General features: G+C 43.3%; 1 protein-coding gene across 1 annotated transcript in view; it reads left to right on the top strand.

The window, feature by feature from the left end:
* The window catches only part of TINAGL1 (tubulointerstitial nephritis antigen like 1), an 83,401-nt gene that overhangs the window by 22,554 nt on the left and 39,157 nt on the right, over positions 1-21,690 (top strand). The window contains exons 2-3 of the mRNA XM_073615412.1: positions 15,092-15,422; positions 20,937-21,000. Of these exons, the coding sequence (XP_073471513.1) occupies positions 15,116-15,422; positions 20,937-21,000 (371 nt within the window). The 5' untranslated portion in view covers positions 15,092-15,115. The remainder of the gene's footprint in view (positions 1-15,091; positions 15,423-20,936; positions 21,001-21,690) is intronic.

Below are 21,690 nucleotides of genomic sequence, written 5' to 3'. Positions count from 1 at the left end.
GAATTCTCTTAATTTTCAGGGATTTCCTCTCACTTCCTGTTTGACTATGGGACAGGAAGTGAAGGGAAATTTCCAAAATGGGACACATGGCGAAAACATTTTTAACAGGGGTTATAACCTAACTCTAAAATGAAGAAAAAAGTTTTGCCTGTAGCTCTAGTTTAAAACTATGCAGATCGCCCCACGTACATTTAGAGCCCTTTCACACTGAAAGCACCCGGGCGTCGTCGGTAAAGCGGCGCTATTTTTAGCGCCGTTTTACCATCATTTTAGCAGCTCTATTCAACTGCTAGCTGGGCGGTTTTAAAAAATGGCTATTTGCCGGCGGTATGGCGGTGCCATTGATTTCAATGGGCAGGGGCGCTGTAGGAGCGGTGTATACACTGCTCCTATAGCGCTGCAAAGAAGCTGCTTGCAGGACTTTTTGTGACGCCCTGCTAGCGCAGTCCCCCAGTGTGGAAGCGCTTGGGCTTTCACACTGGGTTTGCAGCTGAGGCTTTTTTCAGGTGCTTTACAGGCGCTATCTTTAGTGCTAAAGTGCCTGAAAAACGCCTCCAGTATGAAAGGGGTCTTACTGTAGCAGGGGGGCTGCTCTGGGCAGAATCACGTACCTGTACATGAGCATGCACTTCCGGGTCTGGGGCGCATGCACATTGTGATTGGACACAGCGGGAGCCATGCAGTGGGTCCGGCGGACGCGATGTCCACCAGGACCTGCCGAATGTTCGGGAGACAGGCAGAATGTAAACAAGGCAGATCGCTGTTCAGTGACAAGGGAAGGCTGTGATCCTGTGTTTCTGTTAAGCAGGAACACAGATCTCTGCCTGCCCACAGTACAAGCACCCCCCACCAACACACACACACACAGTTGGCAAGCACTCACTAGGGACATATTTAACCCTTTGATCGCCCCCTGATGTTAACCACTTCCCTGCCAGTGTCATTAGTACAGTGACCGTGCATATTTTTTAGCACTGATCACTGTATTGGTATTTCTTTTTACCAAAAATATGTGGCAGAATACATATTGGCCTAAATTGATGAAGAAATTTGATCTTTTACATTTTTTTATTTTCTATTGTTATGTGTTTTATAGCAAAAAGTAAAAAATATTGTTTTGTTTTTTTTTCAAAATTGTCGGTCTATTTTTGTTAATAGCGCAAAAAATAAAAGCCGCAGAGGTGATCAAATACCACCAAAAGAAAGCTCTATTTGTGGGAAAAAAAGAGTATACATTTTATTTATATGTGTGTAATTGTCAGTTAGGCTGGGTTCACACTAGTGCAAATTGGATGAGGGTTCCCCCACATCCAATTCGCACAGCAGGAGAAAGTGACTGGCTCTCTATGGAGCTAGTTCACATATCTCCGCAGCGGGTTTGATGCGATTTGCACAGGAGCCCTGTGCGTCTTTTGGTCCATTTCAGGTTTGAATTCAGCTAAAAATTCAGGCTTAACTCAGACCTGAAATGGTGAACGAGGACGCTCCGGACTCCTGCTGTGAGCAGCTCCGTGCTCATATGTGAACCCAGCCTTAAAGTACCCCAGTGACGTATCGCAAAAAATGGCCTGAACATGAGGAGGGGGGTAAATCTTCTGCAGCTGAAGTAGTTAATATTTTAGTGCAGCAGAAGAGGCAGCGTTGTCAGCTGACTACAGACATTAGGCGCTTACAGGATTCCTGGCAGGATCAACAGGTTTTTCAAAAGACAAATGTGCATGTATTGCAGAGATGTCCTAAAAGAATTTTTATTTGCCCAGACATACAGTTTCAAGCAGATCTAAACTCTCTAAACAACATTAATTATTTTTTAACTTTATGCTGCTAGCATTAGTAAATAGATAGGAAGCTATATTATATTTACTTGTCTGAAACTTTTTTTTACATTTCTCCAGTTGCTTACGGGTTTCTGACCTAGGCCAAAATAATTTCATACATCCAAGAAGTCTTCAGGAGGGGAGGAGGGGTTTTCTCAGCTAAGCACACCCTCCTGCTTGCATGCTAACGGCAGATGGATTCTAGGAAGTAAATGCGACATGAATGGTCTGCCCTTATTCAAAATGACCGCAGCTAGAAATGCTAGTGGGGGTGTTTTCTCAACAAAATAAAGCATAGAGACATCGATGGATGGGTGGATTTGCTTTGAATATTAAAAATGAATTAAATACCGTTTAGGTGTGGTGCTCCAATGCAGTGAGGTTCCACTTTAACAAGTGTGTCTTATTTTAGAGGTTGATTTGAGGAGGTTTTTTTTGCTGATATATGAATGATGAGATTGATAATATTTTTTTTTTCATTATAGGTGTCAGTGCTCTAACATAACTTCTAAAGGCATTTTAATATGCTTAAGAATCTAGGCATAGAATGTACTGCCTCGGGGTACCTCAAACTACTGCTTTCCGGTTATGGCATGCTTATTAGATTGTAATATAGATGATTGTTGCATTCAGGTGTTGCTTATTGAACGTTAACATTAACCACTTCAATACCGGGCACTTAGACACCCTCCTGCCCAGGCCAATTTTCAGCTTTCAGTGCTGTCGCAGTTTGAATAACAATTGCGCGGTCATATAACACTGTACCCAAACTAAATTTTTATCATTTTGTTCCCACAAATAGAGCTTTCTTTTGGTGGTATTTGATCACCTCTGCGGTTTTTATTTTTTGCTAAACAAATAAAAAAAGACCGAAAATTTTGAAAAAAATAAAAGTTTTGCTTTTGTTTCTGTTAAAAAAATGTGTAAATAAGTAAGTTTTCTCTTTCACTGATGGGCACTGATAAGGAAGCACTGACAGGCACTGATACGGCGGCACCGATGAGGTGGCACCAATGAGCGGGGGCTGACGGGCACTGATGATGGGCACTGATATGCGGCACTGATGGGCACTGGTAGGCGTCACTGATGGGTAGCACTGATATTCAGCACTGATGGGCATTGATAGGCGGCACTGATGGGCACTCATGGGTGGCACTGGTTGGCACTGATGGGCACTGGGCACTGAAATGCAGCACTGATGGGCACTGATGGGCACTGATAGGGTGGCACTGATAGGCAGCACTGACAGGCGGCACTGCTGGGCACTGATAGGCGGCACTGCTGGGCACTGATGGGCACTGATACGTGGCACTGATGGGCACTGATACATGGCACTGATATGCAGCACTGATATGCGGCACTGATAGGCATCCCTGGTGGCACTGACAGTGGTAGGCATTGGAGTGGGCACAGATTGGCAGCTGCCTGGGCACAGATTGGTATTTCCCTGGTGGTCTAGGGGCATACCTGGTGGTCCATGTGGTGGCCATCCTGGGGGTCCTGGGCGGCTTCCCTAGTGGTCCTGGGCGGGATCCGAGGGGGGGCTGTGCTGATAAACAATCAGCACAGACCCCACCTGTCAGGAGAGCAGCCGATCGGCTCTTCTCTACTCGCGTCTATCAGAAGCGAGTGAGGAAAAGCCGATCACCGGCTCTTCCTATTTACATCGTGATCAGCCGTGATTGGACACGGCTGATCATGTGGTAAAGAGTCTCCCTCAGAGACTCTTTACCTAGATCAGTGTTGCAGGGTGTCAGACTGACACCCCGCAACAACGATCGCCGCGATGCGCGCCCCCGGGGGCGCGCAGCGGCTCGATATCCTGATCACGTCATATGACGTCCAGTCAGGAATATCAAACCACTTTGCCACCGTCATTTTGTAATAGGGCGGGTGGCAAGTAGTTAAGGACTCATTTATACCAGCTTTGCTCTCTGAAGAAATATTTGCTTTCAGATCACTCTTCAGAGAGCATTAGACAGGCGGTGAGGAGATGTTGTATCGACTCTACACCACCTGTTTTGACCCCCTTGTGCTGTGCGTGGTTGCAGCATGGCCCCATTCTTTTAAATAGGTTGCACTCAGTTGGCGGTTGAGAGTATAATTCCTGCTGCTGCTATGGCTGCATAGCATTGTGGCTGTGGCGTGTGTACACCTCCAGTCACTGCCTGTGCAGCAATAGGGGGGAGTGGTTGGGGGGGCAGTAAAAACGCAGCTTAACAGCAGGAATTTACTACTCCGGGAAAACCCCAAAGGTTTGACTGATCTTCTCTCAAAAGTAAAAGTAAAGCTCAATCTCCTCCCCACCTCTATCTCTTGTTATGGGGAGCTGGTACCTTTTTGACAGGTACCTGTTCTCAGTTCCTGAATTCTCATCTAGGAGAGAATGATAACGCTCATCCCACCCCAATCCCCACCCTCCTGAGACATGTCATATGTGCATGCTCACATATGGTGGCTGTAAATGATCAGGAAGTCACAACTGGCTCTCAAATTCAAGATGGCACGCCAGGGACCCGAAGCAGTGATAAGAATCGGCTGCAGGAAGACCATGCTGGACTCTTTTGACTAGCAAGTGCCTCAATTTTAAAAGTCAGCAGCTACAGTATTTGTTAATTTTAAAAATGGGTGAAGTTCCAATTTAATGAGTTATAGAGTGTATACCTTTCATAGTAAATTTTCTCTTAGCTTAGTGAATGAGGTGAAGCCTAGTAAAACCATTACTTTGGGTCGTTTTTGCAATCATGTGCAAGGAAAAGGAAGAGAAAAACCACTATTTTTGTGCAATACGGTTGAATGATTGAAATCGGCATAGCATTCACTAAGCTGAAAATCAACTTTGCATTGCAAAGTGAACATTGTGACAGTGCGAAGCCCTGACACTGTGACCATGTAGGAGAAAACACAGGACTCACATTAAGGCCTAATGTGAGGTTCCAAACTGTTGTTTCTGAGCACAGAAAACTGTGTTTTTGGCTTTCTCTGGATTCTGTAAATCTGGATTGGGGCCGGGAGCTTGAAGGTCCAAAATGTCTTTGGTGGGACAGAACCTTCAATCCTGTGTCTGGATTTTACTAAGTGCCTGCAGCCTGTGTGAGTACACAGATGTATAGGGTAGTTATATACTCAAGACTAGAGATGGGCTTGGGTGTGTTCGGGATCCCAACTGCCCGATCCCACCAGGAAGCCGACACTGCACACCGCTAATCACAGGCACTGAGACATTTCCCGATCTGTGCAGCTGCGGATCAGGAAATGTCTCACTTCCTGTGATTAGCGGTGTGCAGTGTCGGTTTCCTGGCGGGATAGGGCAGGCGGGATCCCGAACACACCCGAACCCATTCCTACTCAAGACTGAGGATTGCTCAAGGCTCCCAGTTTGGGGACAGCTTCCATATTGGAGACAGGATGTCTAAACCAGTGTTCCGAGGTACCCCAGCCAGGGGGTCTAGTCCCAGGAATCAGGTGGGCTCCTATCAGGGTGTAGGAGAGCCCCTATCCAGAGGCCAGGAGTGGGATGTGCAGCAAGGTGCTATGACTAAAAGGCAAGAGAGCCAAATGAACCAGGGAAGCTGGTCAACATAGTCAGAGGGACAGTAAGGAGAGCAGTGGTGCTGCTGACAAGGAAGACAGGTGGCTTGGCCCTTTCAACTGACTTTCTGATCTCTATGTGAACTTTTCTGTTTAATAAAAATGATGCAGCTTGGACTTGCCTAAAGCCCTATGCACTATAGATTTTCTGCAGATTTTTGTCTTCAGATTTACCAAAACAATGTAATATGAGATCAAACCTTAATGCCGCATACACACGATCGGACATTCCGACAACAAAACCATGGATTTTTTTTCTGACGGATGTTGGCTCAAACGTGTCTTGCATACACACGGTCGCACAAATGTTGTCGGAAATTCCAAACGTCAAGAACGCGGTGACGTACAAAAGGTACGACGAGCCGAGTTATATGAAGTTCAATAGCCAGTGGGGCTCTTCTGCTTGATTCCGAGCATGCGTGGAATTTTGTGCGTCGGAATCGTGTACACACGTTAGGAATTTCCGACAACAAATTTTGTTGTCGGAAATTTTGAGAACCAGCTCTCAAACATTTGTTGTCGGAAATTCGGACTGTGTGTACGTGGCATAAGAGTTTCAATTTGTATGCAATCAGGCAGGCCCTTGCACTACATGGTTTTGGTAAATCTGAATACAAAAATCTGCAGAAAATCTAATAGTGTGTATGGAGTCCTATTTAAACTTGCAGTTCTGGGGCGGTACAAATAGATGGTTGAGCCATGTTTTCACTGCCCCCTGACCACCCCCTGTTAAGCTGCAGGCCTCCATCCATGGTAACAGCATGAATGGACAAATCCCCTCTGCCAGGCTGTTTTATCCTGACAGCTGCCAACAGTGGATGCCAGCATACCCAAATAGTGCCTGCATCAGATTGGATACACCCACTGTTCAATCTTCTAGCTGGTTGATTTTTCAATCGAAGGTTGCCAGAGGGAAGCATACAGGATCACCCATGACACCAGTTTGGACCAGTTTATCAAGGACCAGCTGAATCTCCGAGTATGGCCAGCTTAAGGCTGACATGCAGAAAAACAGGGTGTTGTATAGAAGGTTTTTTTTTTTTGCGCTTTTAAAAACCAGGAACAACATTTTTAAGGGAAAGATTTTCATAATCTAGGATTTCCTTTAAAAAATGAGATACAGTTGGCAGATCTTTTATCCTTCAAAACTTTGAACCGGATAGCTTGTGGAACATAACTGAAAGGCAAGGTGGTCTATCCATCTACCATTCCAAGTTGCAGCTTCATGAGATCTCCCCTATAAACCTAGGTTTAAAGTCTGTATTGCATGGTGCTGACTGTAACCCATATTTTCTTAATACTGCAGTAACGCAAAGCCAAGTATTTGGGTGGTTGTAGTTGTGTCCATATGCCTAGTAAAAAACTTGCTGAACTTCTACAGTAGATCACATAATACAGTACTCACGTTACATAGAATCTGAAGGAGCTTTCTGATTTGACCGTAGATGAAGTATTTCCTGTCTAGTGTTAGCGGTTCACTGATTGTTTTTGACTGTTGCCTGAAGTTGGGATTTAATGTAGAACATATCAGTTATATTGATGGAAGAGCTTGATTAGAAAGCTGCTTGGCTCATTCACCGAACCCAGTCCGCTGTTCACAGCCCAGAGCACTGATGTACTGAAATAATAACTGTATTTTATGCTGTGATGTATGAGTTATAAAAGGTTCATCAGACCGTGAAGATTTATTGAACGGACATGGACGTCGTTTTTCACATGATATGAACAAGCTGCAGCACAACTGCTGCCTCTAAAATATGGACTAAAAGGAGAATAAGCAACACTCCCTGATGTTAAGTAATAATGACCCAATTAATAGGCAATTTTTTCTATATAAAACATGCATTCAACTTGAATGATAAAATAATTAACCAATAAAAACTTTTTCTTAATAAGCATAATCATATTAATAATAATTTAAAATAATAATAGTAATAGAGAACCAATAGTTGGCTTCATAAATGTTTGTGTGTTACCATGTGCATTGACGTATTAGGGTAGCACGTATTTTGCGTACGTTTCGGGAAGAATGGCTCTCCAATGCAATTTAGCGCAGTATATAACAGTGGCCCCCAACCTTTTTGTCACCAGGGGCTGGTTTAGCTGAAGACAATATTTCAGAGTCCAGGAGTGGGGGGTGTTGGTGGTGCAGTGCAACCACTCCCTACCACCTCAACTCCACTTTTACCTCAGATCGTGAGGCATTAGATTCTCATAGCAGCATGCAACCTAGATCCTGTGCACTAACAACCGGCCAAACCTCCCAGGAACAGTTAACCCCTTCTTATCAAGATTCCTTTATGGTGGTACCGTTTATTAAAATGATTCTAATCAATATATAGCTATATGCTTTTTATCCTTTTCACTGCACTTTGCACCAGCATCTACAGCAGTGGCATTGGGAGAGGGGGGCTGGAGCCCCGAGTGGGTCCCCAAAAAGCCCCGGGTCTCAGGCATGCACAATTCTGTTATTAGCCCCGAGCCTGAGCACCGCCGCCAAGCGGGGACCGATCTGACCCAAAACGTGGCCGAGTGATATAGCAGGTCCCGCCTTCTGGAGCCTGCAGCGCCTATGATGGACATCCCACTGGTCCAATGCAGGGACCACGGGACATGTGACGTCCATCATAGGTGCTGCAGGCTCCAGAAGGCGGGAATTACAATGCGGCCGCCGCGCCACTGTGAGAAGATCCCCACACGGCGCTCGGACGGGCGGCTCACCTCTCCTCTCCTGTCCTGTCATGGCTCTGGTTGCTCGGAGTGCCTGCTGTCCACTCTACTGTGATAGGCTCGCTGCACACTGCGGCTGAGCTGCACGAGGAGGTCAAGTCACCTGATGTCTGGTCAGGTAGGTCAGTGTGTGTCAATGTGGGTCAGTGTATGTCAGGTAGGTCAGTGTGGGTCATTGTATGTCAGGTAGGTCAGTGTATGTCAGGTAGGTCAGTGTGTGCCAGGTAGGTCAGTGTGGGTCAGGTAGGTCAGTGTGGGTCAGGTAGGTCAGTGTGGGTCAGGTAGGTCAGTGTATGTCAGGTAGGTCAGTGCCTGTCAGGTAGGTCAGTGCGCGTCAGGTAGGTCGGTGCGCGTCAGGTAGGTATCTCCCCCCCTCTTGGTGCCGGGCTAGGACTTCAGGCTGAAGCCCCTGGTCTTTTTGCCACCTAGCAACGCCCCTGATATACAGTTCTGTGTATACTGCTTGGCAACTGCTTAAGTATAATAAAAACAATTTGTATCCAATCCTAGGCGTGTCGGATTTTATGCATATGTATCTTTTCTTATATACCTGTGCATGCACAGTTTACAGTATAGATTTGCGCTCCTATGAAAATCTATTGCTGCGGCTGATCCGACAGCAGGTGGAGCTCAGGCGGTAATGTGAGCGGCTGTAACTACAGATCAAGCCCCACTTGCTCACCCGCTTCTCACCTCCTGCTGTGCGGCTCGGTTGCTAACAGGCCACGGACCGCTACCGGTCCGTAGCCCATGGGTTGGGGACCTCCGGTACACAGCTGACCCTCCAGTGGTATGTACAGTTATATACTGCGCTGGCCACAATGTATACATGTGAATGCTGAACTGGCCGAAATTCTAACCACCTATGGCCAGCTTAAGAGTTCCAAAACAAACTTCCAAGATATCTAAGCTGTCATATGATGCCTACACAGTCTGTTTAGTTTTCACTTTTCTCATCCCACCTGCCCAATACCCATGCCAATTGTGACCAGGCAGGATAGGCAGCTACATACAAGTTCCAAGTATTGGCTGACTAGTTACAAAATGAGGGCACAAATTGTCCTGATATGGGCAATGTTGAGCCCAGGATTACACCTTTTAAGAGCAGCTTTTTTTTCAGTATAAGGACATTACATATAAACCATTCACGAGTATTGCTTTTGTAACCAGGTGTGACTGCCAGACTGACCTCTGCCTTCCTTTTTAGTGATTCAGAAATTCCATATTGGTCAGAGTGTGGTTATTAATTCCTTCAGTGGAATGTAATGATTCTAATATACGAAGGCTTAGGACTGTACAAGTGATCAGATTCTCAGATGATTGACTTTTCACCCCCTGTTCAGTTTATGACAGGTAAATTACACATGGGCAGTCATACAATAGTTTATTTTATCTCTGTTCCATCAGCAGTATAAAGCAACATCCACAATTTTATACCCATACGATTGACATTTTAATAGACTGGGGTTGATTCTCCAAATACACTTTTAGATTGGCGCATAATTTTGCTGATAAAGGCCATATTGTGCAATAATCTGACGGCTTCTACAAACTGTTTTCCCATCCAGTAGGACCTTTTAGGAAACACAAAGCATACCCAATAAATAGCCCAATTTAGTGAGAGTGATACCTGGTGAGAGTGATGGTTATGGATATAGACCAGGTATTACCCAAAATAGAAAGGAGCTCACCATAGTGTAAAATGTTACATACAAATTTATTAAAGCTTAAAAAAATGCACTTACAGGAAGTAAGAAATAAAATATCAAGGTTAAAAGCCGGTCGGTTTGCTTACACCCGTCCACACAGATTAGCAACGCGATGATGTCAGCACGCCACTCCTCCCAAAAAGGTGCACAATTTTATGGTGTTGGTGTTGGAAGTAACTTCATGAGTTCACACATTTGTGTCTTATGGACTAATTTTTATATTTATACACCTTTCCCAATTTTTTGGTGTGTAGAGTCATGTTCAGATATATGTATAAAGTGTGGTATTTTTCTCATCACAATATCATGTAGACAATAAGTGACTGCAAAAAGACTGCTGGAGAGCAGCACTGAGATGAAACAAAGGATGGAAAAAAAAAGTAAACACAAGTTTTTTAGTTAGAAACAAAATGGCATTTTTTAATGCTACACAATACTTTGGCAAATTAAATATCATTCAGTTAGGGTTTAATGAGGTTCTTCAACCAAATTTCCAAAAATTAAAAGTCAGTACAGTAGCTACAAAAGCTGTAGCTGCTGGCTTTTAATAAATAGACACGCACCCGTCCAGAGGTCCAGCATCGTTCACACCCGGGCCAGTTCTTCTCCGGTCTTCGGGGTCCTCGGTGCCGGCATGTTAACTGTGGGAAGCCGGCTGTGACTCCTTCACAGATGGCTTCCCACTGAATGGCGCTGAGCCCTGTGAATGGTCCCGCAACCTCCTGGGACCTGTGATGTGTCACAGAAGGTTGCAGGTGCATGGGGGGGGAGCTAAACTTTCTCTCAGATCACCTAGGCAATCCGAGCAGAAGTGGAAGGGAGAACCTGTCAAAACCAGGTACCCCCCCCCCAAAAAAATAAAATACTTTGCCAAAAGTTGAAAAGAAAGAGCAGACTTCCCCTTTTGGTTGAAGTAACACTTTAAAGCCCCTCTGCCTTATCTACACAAAGTATGAGCAGTAATTTGGGTTTTATGTTTTGCATGTTAAGTACATGTCTGAATGTTAGACCTCTGCTAAAGGTTACTGATTGCCCTAAAGCTGATCACTGCCTGGCTGGAGCTACCTGTCATTCTTCACATTCTAAGAGCTCACCTGTGGCTTCCAGATGTCAGGATATACTGTGGCAGCCTGTGTGCCTTTAGCTGTTATTCTAGCATACAATTAATATTACATTCTACAGAAACAAGCAGTAATATATGAAAAAATAGTACATTTCTGTAGATTTGGGATATGACAGAGCTGTACATTGTCACCTGTTTTTATACAGTGAGGGAATGTAAAACTTTCCACCTGCTAAACAAAGCCTAAAGACTCCAATGAAATGATTGCTAACCTGATTTATTCATTCTACTTTTCAAGACATTGATTTTTTATTAGCACTGTGTGGGCATTCTACTAGTTCACTTTTCTGGTTCAGGCTAGTGCAACTTCTGATGTGACTTGAGTCGCACAGAATTGCATGACGAGGGAGATCACATTGTTTTCAATGGTGTTCGTCCTAATCAATAAGATTTTTGCAGTTTTGGAAAAGGTTTTTGCGCTACTTTAGTGTGATTTACAGTGCAACTTGGCCCCATAGAATAGTCAAAGTCTCATCAAAGTTGCATCACAAAATCGCACTGTAAATCACCAATGAACCAAGCCTAAATGTACTTAGAAAACACATTCATGGTTTTGATAAATCTAGGGACATCAAACAACTTTGCAAATATAAATTCTTACCTTTATCTTTTCTTGGACCAAAAAACAGACAAACCTGTTTAATTTGTTTATGATTGAGGAATTAACCTCTCGAGGACTCGGTAACACATTGTATGCTATTAGTGAGGCCGTATCTACAAGCACCCCAGATCCTTTTCCATGTGTACTAGGCTTAAGTGTAGCAGGATAAGACACTTTAACGGGTAAAACGTAGGCGACACAGGTAGGAGAGATTGCACTTTGTAATGTAAGCTCCACTGTACTGTGCAGTAGAGCTGCACGATTAATCGTTAAGAATCAAAATCTGTATTTGCGCAGCGGTCTTTCAAAAGCAATTTAAAAAAAAAAAAATACAATTTAATGAATCAAAAAAAAAAAAAAAACAAATCAGTAAAGTTAGCCCAATTTTTTATGTATATGTATAATGTGAAAGATGATGCCGCGAGAATCGTGATCTTTATTCTAAGCAAAAAAATGGTCATTCTCATTTTAGCCAAAATCGTGCAGCTCTACTGTGCAGTCCTGGGTGATCCAACTGGGTGTCTCTGTATTCCAAGAGGCAGACTGGCGGCTGAGCTGGTGGATTCCAGGCGCTTCCTGCGGAAGTGCTCATGGAGGCTGAGAACGCTGGAGATAAGGATGATGTCACTTCCAAGTTTGCGGGTGGAGGTGGCGGCCTGTGTTCGGAGCATGCATGCTCCTTCATCAGGCCATCTACCCCTGTTTTCAAGTGCATAACTTTACATTTCTCAGTATTCAACCTCATCTGCCATGTAGATACCTAAGTATTTTATCAGGGTCATCCTGTAACATTGCTACATCCTGTGCTGAATTTATTTGCCTGCATAATTTGATATTAAAAGCAAATACTGTCATTTTAACCCTTTAAAATAGTGTTAAAGAATCGACCTTCCGTGCCCTGCTCTATGCATCCATAAGACACACAGAGCCACGTCTTCACCCCGATCCCCATTCTCTCCTCATTGGCTCACTGGCTGTGATTGACAGCAGTGGGAGCCAATGGCTCCTGCTGCTCTCTCAGCCAATTAGGAGAGAGAATCCTGGGACAGCCGAGGACTGCAGCTTCTCTATCATGTGATCTCTGTGACTGGCCTTCAGGGGAGTCACCTAATTGGAAGCCCATCTGACTGGCTCCCAATCAGACACCTTGACTGTGAGCTGTCATGCTCAGTGAGTGTGCTCTCAGCACACAAACTCATACCTCTGTGGATGCATATGTGTTAAAACCCACCTTCATTGCTGCTGCATCCATTGGGGGTTATTTACGAAAGGCAAATTCACTTTGCACTTCTTGAAAGTGCACTTGGAAGCGCAGTCGCTGTAGATCCAAGGGGGACATGCGAGGAAAAGAAAACTGCATTTTAGCTTGCACATGATTGGATGATAAAATCAGCAGAGCTTCCCCTCATTTCAGATCTACCCCTCAGATTTATAGCAACTGCACTTTCAATGTAAAGTGGATTTGCCTTTCGTAAATAACCCCCCTTGTGTTACATGGTTGGCAAGAAATTAAAATGTACAAATATATCAAAGGTGACTCCAATAACTGTAGTAAACTGTTTACTCTAAGGCTGCTTTCATACTGGGGCAGGCGGGCATTAACGGTAAAACGCAGCTAGTTTTGGCGGGGCTTTACCGTCGTTTTAGCTGCGCTATTCGGCTACTAGTGGGCAGTGCTTTTAACTCCCGCTAGCGGCCGATTAAAAGGTTAAATGCACCCGTGTGGCGCACAGCTGCTGAAGCAATTGCAAGCGTTTCGGCAGCGATGTCCATTCATTTCAATGGGCAGGAGTGGTGGAGGAGCGGTGTATACACCACTCCTCCACCTCCCCAAAGATGCTGCTTACAGGACTTTTTTTAACGTCCTGCCAGCGCAGCGTCCCATTGTGAAAGCACTCTGGCTTTCACATTGGGACTGCAGGGGAGACGTTTTCTAGACCTATTTCTAGCCCAAAAGCGCCTGAAAAATGCCCCAGTGTGAAAGGGTTCTAAGGTACCTGATGAGAACACATGCCCATGACTTTAGGCTAGAAAAAAAAAGGTTTAACCTCAGATTGTGGAAGGTGTTCTTTCTTGTTAGAGCAGTAAAATTGTTGAACTCTCTTCCCCAGGAAGTGATATTAACTAGCTAAGGGTGTCAGCAACTTCAAATATTTTTCCTGGGAAGCATAATTTAACAGGCTGCGGGAACTGTTAGAATAGGGGTACCTGACCTACAGCCCACTATGCAGATTTTTTTTTTTGTAAAAATACTTAGTGAACACATGCAGCCGAAGATAATGTGATTCTGTCTCTTTACTGGACTTTTAAAGGTTAATCGTAGCAAAAAAAAATCTCCCACTCTTCACAATCATGCCTTATTCATGTCATCAGTTTTCGGAAGCAGCTATATTTGTGGGCAACTGTTTTCAAGGATGAAGCATAAAGGGCAAAATTAGAACATAAAAATCTATGAGCACCATGAGAATTTATTGAGAATTGCTACTACAGCCATTGAACCAGATATTGATGCGTTGGTTTATCAAAAACAGTGTCAAACATCGCACTAGTTTTATGTTGCCCTCTTTTTTACTTTTATATAAAAAAAATTACAAAAAATTAAGTTGTATTACTCAGATAGGTACATTATCTATATCAGTGATCATTAACTTGTGATCTGCCAGACTTTTTCTGCTCATCAGCTATCCTTATTGTTAGTATATTTTATGTGTGACCCAAGAAGATTCCTCTTCTTCCAATGTGGCCCAGGAAGGTGAAAAGGTTGGTCACCCCTGCGTTAGAGAATAACACCACACATGCACAGCTAGATAAACGTGCGTCTTTTTTTTCAACCTTATAAGTCATTGCAGTAAAAGGTCAGAGACGCAATGCAGATGCATATCACTTGGTTTTTTTAAATGGTCCTCATTTGTGAAAGTGGTTGTAGACATGAGATGATTGTATCCAGATCTGTCAGATTGGGCGAAGATCCCTATGTCTGCAGGGAAGTGTCATATAGCTGTAGGCACCACAATTATATATATTTATATATAAACAATTTATATATATATATATATATATATATATATATATATATATATATATATATATATATATATATATATATATAATTTTTTTATTTTTTTTTTCACTTCTAGAGATATTCAACACCAGGGGTGTCCTCCTGCTCTCCCTGCTCCCTCCTACATAAAGAAATATCTTGGTAGAAATGTGTGCCTGCCTACCTGCAGAGATTTCTTAATCTCTAAGATAAATGAAGTCAGCAGCAAGTTCAGACAGAGATTGTCTCAGCAGTGTTACAAGGGTGTTGCAGGTTGCCACTATTTAACATTTTTAAGATATTTAAGATAGCAAAGTAATATTTTATTAGTTTTTGTTCTTTGTTTTGATGAAAATGTAACTTTCTTCATGTTGCCTAATGGGAATTTATCTGTGAATCTTAATTCCTCTTTGAATATTGAAGCCCTTTAGGCAGTAACCTCTACTTGTCAACAGCATCTCATCATTCATCTCTTTCCAGGAACTTTGACTGCGTTATCCAAGGATGAGGCTCTTATTCTTCGCTTCGATTTTGCTGTGCGTTGGTGTAATTAAAGACATCACGGCCCGTAGGTCTCGCACCCGACGTGAGTTGGCCCCAGGACTTCATACTCTTGGAATTAGAGATCCAGGTGGCTCGTATTGTCAAAAGAGAACCTCTTGCTGCCCAGGAAGAGATGATGCCTGTACAGTGCCTTATTTGGATACCATCTGCTACTGCGATCTGTTCTGCAATCGCACGGTGTCTGACTGCTGCCCTGACTTCTGGGGGTTTTGTTTACACATTAGCCCCCCAGTAAATATTCAAAAAGGTATGAGCAATAATACCATGTTCACAATAAGGGGTTTGATGGCTGTGCAAACAGATTGTTCACTTTGCATGAGCATTTTCCCCAGCTTAAGCCTTGTACACACAAGCCGAATGTCAGGCGGCATTCGGCCCATGTATACTGCACCTGGTCTGACAGAAGCCAGCTGTAAGGCCAGCTTCTGTTGACGGGGCATGACCGAAAGGGTCTGCCGATCGGCTCCCAATCAGTGCTCTCAGCCAATGGCTGAGATCGCTGACCGGAGTGTTCTGGCGGGGGCGCCCCCCCTGTCAGAACACAATAGCACAGCAGAGGAGATCGCTGTACTAACATCACATGGTTGGTACAGCGACTGCTCCTGAGCTGTCAGGTTTTTTTTTTCATTCAGCCCTGCTGGGTTGAACAAAAAAATCTACTAGTGTGTACTACGCATTAGTGAATGCAGTGAAAGTTCAGTCTACAAAGAATAATCTATCACACGCAAGGAAAATAAAAAACACAATTTTTTTTCTTGCACAAGATTGGATGATAGAAGTCAGCAGATCTTCACCTCATTCACCAAGCTCTGAAGAAAAGTTCCTTGCAAACTTTACCTTCCCTTGCAAAGTGAACAGTCTATTTGCCTTTAGTAAATCAACCAGACTGTGTACAGTTTTCTATATGTATTACTTTCTGTTTTTCCATGGGGTTAAGAGCCTTTGACAATTATTGGCTCTTGTTTTATCTTCCGTCTAGCATCATCCTGTCTTCTGTCTGGAATTCAAGCATCCATGACATGCAAAGTTTTCCTCTTTTGCTTGTGGTTTGTGAGTGTACAAATGCATGTATTTTTCAGCATGGTCAGTGGTGATAAAAGGACTGTATTTTAGTTGCAAAGCAAAATGTAGTGTACAAAGTGTTTGTATTCCATAGGAATTAAACAGGCTCCATATTTTTTAAATTAGTTTGTCCAGTAAAAACAAGGAAACCTAATTGCTGATTAGTTGTTTTAAAACTAAAAAGCCCACTTGCATGCATCTCTGCATGCTGATCAGTAAACATGTTGACATCATGTGTAAATTTATAGATTTTTTTTTTGATTAAAAATTTCATTTTAAAGTATTCCCTTCCTGGTATTCAGAGGCAGTGGTGACTAGTTGTTTCTTTGTTTGTGGGGGGTGGCCCCCCCCCCCGTTTGACGGTCCACTGGCACTTACCCGATTGGCGGGCACATCAGGGATCATCGGCCACATCGGGCAGGGGGACAGGCTAGGGTAGATATCTTGCAGCGTCTTCCGTGTCCTTCATAGATCACGGGGGCTTCCACCGTGCATCTCCTCTTAGGTGTCCAATAGGATCGCCTAACCTTTCAGCCAATCGGGAAACGAGTAACAGACCCACGCTTCCTGATTGGCGGAGAGGCGATTCAGTGTTAGAAAAGCTAATATTATTTTGCTTTTCTAACACATCTGAGTGGACTCCGAGATTCAATGCAATGCATGAATCTATCCATTATGAATATGGGGGGTGGCAAGGATAAAGAGGGCGGCACCCGTGCGCCCTTAATGCACGAGCCGCCCCTGTTCAGAGGCACTGGTGATGTAACCAGTGTCTCCCAGCTGCCCCCTGGGAAGACCAGTTACCAGTGCCTTCCATGGAGATCTTGTGCATAAACTATAGGAGCTATATTTTGAAAAGCCTCACAAGATCTCGGGAAGAATTTTTTTCCCCACAGATGCTTTCACATTTGAGTAGGGCGAGAGTCTTCAGATCTGTGCAAGCTCTAAGTCATTACCATGCACCCCGATCCTGAACAGAGCTGCAGGGAGCAAACAGAAGTTGAGTACATACAGCTTTGGCGAGTGTTCACTAAACCCCAACTCCAGGCAAAAATGAAATCTAAATAGTTCATTGTGCCTCAATTAACCATCTCCTCAGTCTTGATTCCACCTTGACACCTTATCCTAAGCCATTCTGCAGTGTAATGGGTCAAAGTCACAGTCCTCTATGAGCCAAGCTAATTTCCCAGACATTTTCTTCCGCTTGCTATTTTCTTGGACACCAGTCTTCTCACCGCCCCATAAGTTCCCTTGCCTCTGGAGTCTGAGAGGTAACCCGGCAGCTGCAAGTGTCGCCTAAATAGGAGATGTTCACATCATGCAGGCAGTGATCTGGGCACCTGAAGAAAGACCCTAGGAAGTAAAGAGAAAAAGAAAGAACGGTTATCACATGACTGTAGCTTCAGGGCATTTGGATAGCTTTCTTTTTCATACTAGTGGTTAGATAGAAGGGAGTGAGCGGTAGGAGTGGGAGACGGGTTACCAATATCCTGAAGTTGGGCTTTAAGTGAACATTTTTGCTTTCACCAACATAAGCAAAAAATGTAATCTGTGCCGAGACTTTGCATAGTAAAGCCACATATTCTGAACAACCAGTGAAATTATTTTAAAACAAGCCCACATTCTTCTCTGTGCCTATAAGTTCACAACACAGGCTTAGCTTTTTTCTATGAGTGCCGGTTCACACCAGAAATGTGACCAGAAATGCGTTCCTGTGCGATTCCCGTGCAATTCAGTGGAGTGCAATGAGCTGAAATTGAACTGGGCTGCACCAAAAGTACAACATGCACTACTTTTAAAAATGCACTGCAACCGTACCGTATGGTACTGTATTTGGGGTGTCGTTAGGAATCTTTTGACACCCACAGTAGACTGCACACGAAGAGAGTTTGGAACAAGGTACGAGAAGCATATTCTGGTATGAACGAGCACTGACAACAGACTCTTGGCAAGCTTCCAGTCCTTGTCTAATGTATAACCAACTGATGTTTGAAAGTTGTTAGAAACTCAACTTTAGAGCAGTGGGGTCAACTTACTTGATAAAGGGGACCTTAACTGTGGTCCTTGACATCACCAAAGGGATGCACATTATTTTTAATGAAGCTTATACTAAAGGAAGTCTTTCGAGACTGCAGACATGATACATGAGATGATTGCAACCTGCAGACATGCTATGGGGAATTTTGGAGACATGTTTGAGGTCACAGTCTTATGCCCTGTACACAAGGTCGGACATTGATCGGACATTCCGACAACAAAATCCATGGATTTTTTCCGACGAATGTTGTCTTGCATACACACGGTCACACAAAGTTGTCGGAAAAGTCGATCGTTCTGAACGCGGTGACGTAAAACACGTACGTCAGGACTATAAACGGGGCAGTAGCCAATAGCTTTCGTCTCTTAATTTATTCTGAGCATGCGTGGCACTTTGTGTGTCGGATTTGTGTACACACGATCGGAATTTCCGATAACGGATTTTGTTGTCGGAAAATTTTATAGCAAGCTCTCAAACTTTGTGTGTTAGAAATTCCAATGGAAAATGTGTGATGGAGCCCACACACGGTCGGAATTTCCGACAACAAGGTCCTATCACACATTTTCCATTGGAAAATCCGACCGTGTGTACAGGGCATAAAAAGGGAAATTACATGGGGATGCCAATGCAGCCACAAATCGGCAGCAAAATACAGGCTGCTGTCGGCAGGGGCCAGAGGTTGCACAGTTTTTTGAGGATTCTGAGAATGAATAACTTCACATTAAAAGGAGCTTGAAAGTTCAGGAATGGCTTGTTTTTAAAGCTCTTTTGCTGCTTGTTAAGAATATGTAACATTTTTAATATCCATAGTCAGGGCACAAGTGTTTTTGCCAGTTTACATGAACTGCACAGCAGCAAAACATTCAGTGAAAATGCAAAAATTCCAGAAGGTTACATCAAAGACATCTAGGACAGTAGAAATTCAGGATTACTATGTAATTACTAATTGAGGGTATATATTAGTTAGACTTATAGGGCTGCTCTAAGTTAAGCCAGCCAGAGATGATTAGAATCTCAGCCAGTCCCTGCTGAACCAGCTGAGATTCGAACCATCTACGGGCAGGTTGATTGTACGAGTGCTTGTTCATACAACCAGCATGTTGGATGTTTACGTGCTTATATTACCGCAATTAATCACTGTATTCTTCCTGCAGGGACGGCTCCCTCGACTCTCCCCAACACTGAATGTGTTAATGGTGAAGTCGAGTGATTTTCTTTCCTGCAAAATCAATTGCAACATCTATGACTTGCCTTAGGCATCGTTTACACATGTGTGTACATAGGTGCTTTGTGTGTTGGCAGATAAAATGCTAACAAGGACTTTGTACTCACAATTGCATCCAGCACTCTCATAACTTCAGGCAACTTTTTCCTCACTTGTCCAACGCTTTCCTGATGTTTAGAAGCTGGGGGGTGAGAGTATGACAGGGAGCACTAGAAGTGAATGGTCCTGCGGCTTCCTTTTAGCCAAAGATGCTCATTCTCCATCCAAGTCAGATCAGCACTCCATGACAGAAGGAAATTGTAGAGTGATTTCTATGACCTATACTAGGGGTCTCCAAACTTTCCAAACAAAGGGCCAGGTTACTGTCTTTCAGACTATAAGGGGGTCGGACTATAGCCAGTGCAAGTAGAAAATGCCCTGGCGTCAATGGCAGTAAACAATGCCCGATCATTGGTATAAGTGGGAGGAATAGTGCCCGATTTTTGGTAATAAGGGAAGGAGTAGTGCCCCATCATTGGCTTCAGTAGAAGGAATAGTGCCCCATCGTTGACATCAGTGGGAGGTATAGTGCCTCATCATAGGTGTCAGTGGGAGGTATAGTGCCTCATCATAGGTGTCAGTGGGAGGAATAGTGCCCTATTATTTGTGTGAGTAGGTGGAATAGTGCGTCATCATATGTGTCAGTGGGAGGAATAGTGCTCCATCATTGATGTCAGCAGGAAGAATTTGTGTCCCATCATCAGTGTCAGTGGGAGGAATAGTGCCCCATCATTGGTGTCAGTGGGAGGAATAGTGCCCCAAGGGCCGAATAAAGGGCAAAATGCAGTAAACGCAAGCAAAGGAGACCACTGATCTATACTAGTGAGTAGTAGCAGTAGCAGTTTGGAGACCACTGATCTATACTAATGAGTATTGTGGAGTAATTATTCCTATACAACAGACCCTTCTAACACCTTCTATATAAGGCCCAGAAATACAATAACTCCTATTCCGCAGCTGCTGTTTGCTAAATAAACAACTTTGCACGCTGCAAATTTTAGTGGCATGTTGGGTATATTTAATTTCCCCCAAAAAATGCCGAAACCTGGAAAACATCAAAAAACAGCAATACAATTCAACTTTCAATAGTCTGTTGTGCTACAAGACTTGGATTATGCTGATGATAAAATGTCTCCTTGTTAGTTTGAATTTACCCTTTCCTGTGTATTCAGTATGTGTTGTAATTCTGCATGTGCATGTTTATCTGCTTTACCTCTAACATCATGGTAGGTATACAGGGTAGATAGTAAATGTATGATGTTATTTAGCTTGAATTTGTATGTGTTGCATATGGATCCTTTTTGAGCCAAAAATGCACATAAGTATTGTAATCGCTGACTTAAGAAGATAATAAATCATTACAGTACAAATTACTTAACACAATCGCTTTCTTCTAGTGTGTGTTAAAAATAACCAGCAATATCCAAGTGGAGCAACATTCCAAGACAACTGTAATCGATGGTAAGTGTATTAAATGCAGCTTTTGCTTATAATTTTTTTTCTCTGTCATTTGTTGGCTGCTTCATGGCCTGTAACAAATACCCCCATATGATTCTAACAACTTTTGTCATAATTTAATGTTCTCTACTAATCTTCTGGTGAGGATCATGAAGGAAGCAGGTTGCCTCTCTTTGTTCATTTACTTTGTTGTATCTGGATAATTCAGAAAACTAGATGTTATACTGTGGTTGTGTCTACCAGAGACCACATCACATTTGCATACCTCCCAACTTTTTGAGGTGGTTATGAGGGACTCCTATTAGCAAAAATATGTAGGAATAGGACACACACCCTGTCACGCCCCTTAATGAAGAATTATACAAAAAAAAAAAAAAAAGATTAGTTAAACCCACAAGTGCTTTTTTTTTACCACTACTATTTCTGGCTTTTGAAATTTACAAATGCAGCAATTTAGAATTTGAATGAAGGGTTTAGCTCTGGGAAACACTTTTTGAAAGATAAATAGTGCATTTTATATACAACTATATAGATCAGACCAAAATGAGGGACAAATGAGTAGGAAAGAGGGACAGTCCCTCAAAATCGAGGACATTTGGGAGCTATGCATTTGCTGGATCTGGTCATGGGTCCTTTAATTATTTGCCTAACTACTGACTGCTCAATTAGAGTAACTCTTCTGGTTTTATTGTG

The sequence above is a fragment of the Aquarana catesbeiana genome, linkage group LG02, assembly GCF_042186555.1.
Source record: "Aquarana catesbeiana isolate 2022-GZ linkage group LG02, ASM4218655v1, whole genome shotgun sequence".
Taxonomy (NCBI): domain Eukaryota; kingdom Metazoa; phylum Chordata; class Amphibia; order Anura; family Ranidae; genus Aquarana; species Aquarana catesbeiana.
Note: the sequence above shows the minus strand (reverse complement) of the source record. Positions and strands in the feature narration are given on the sequence as shown.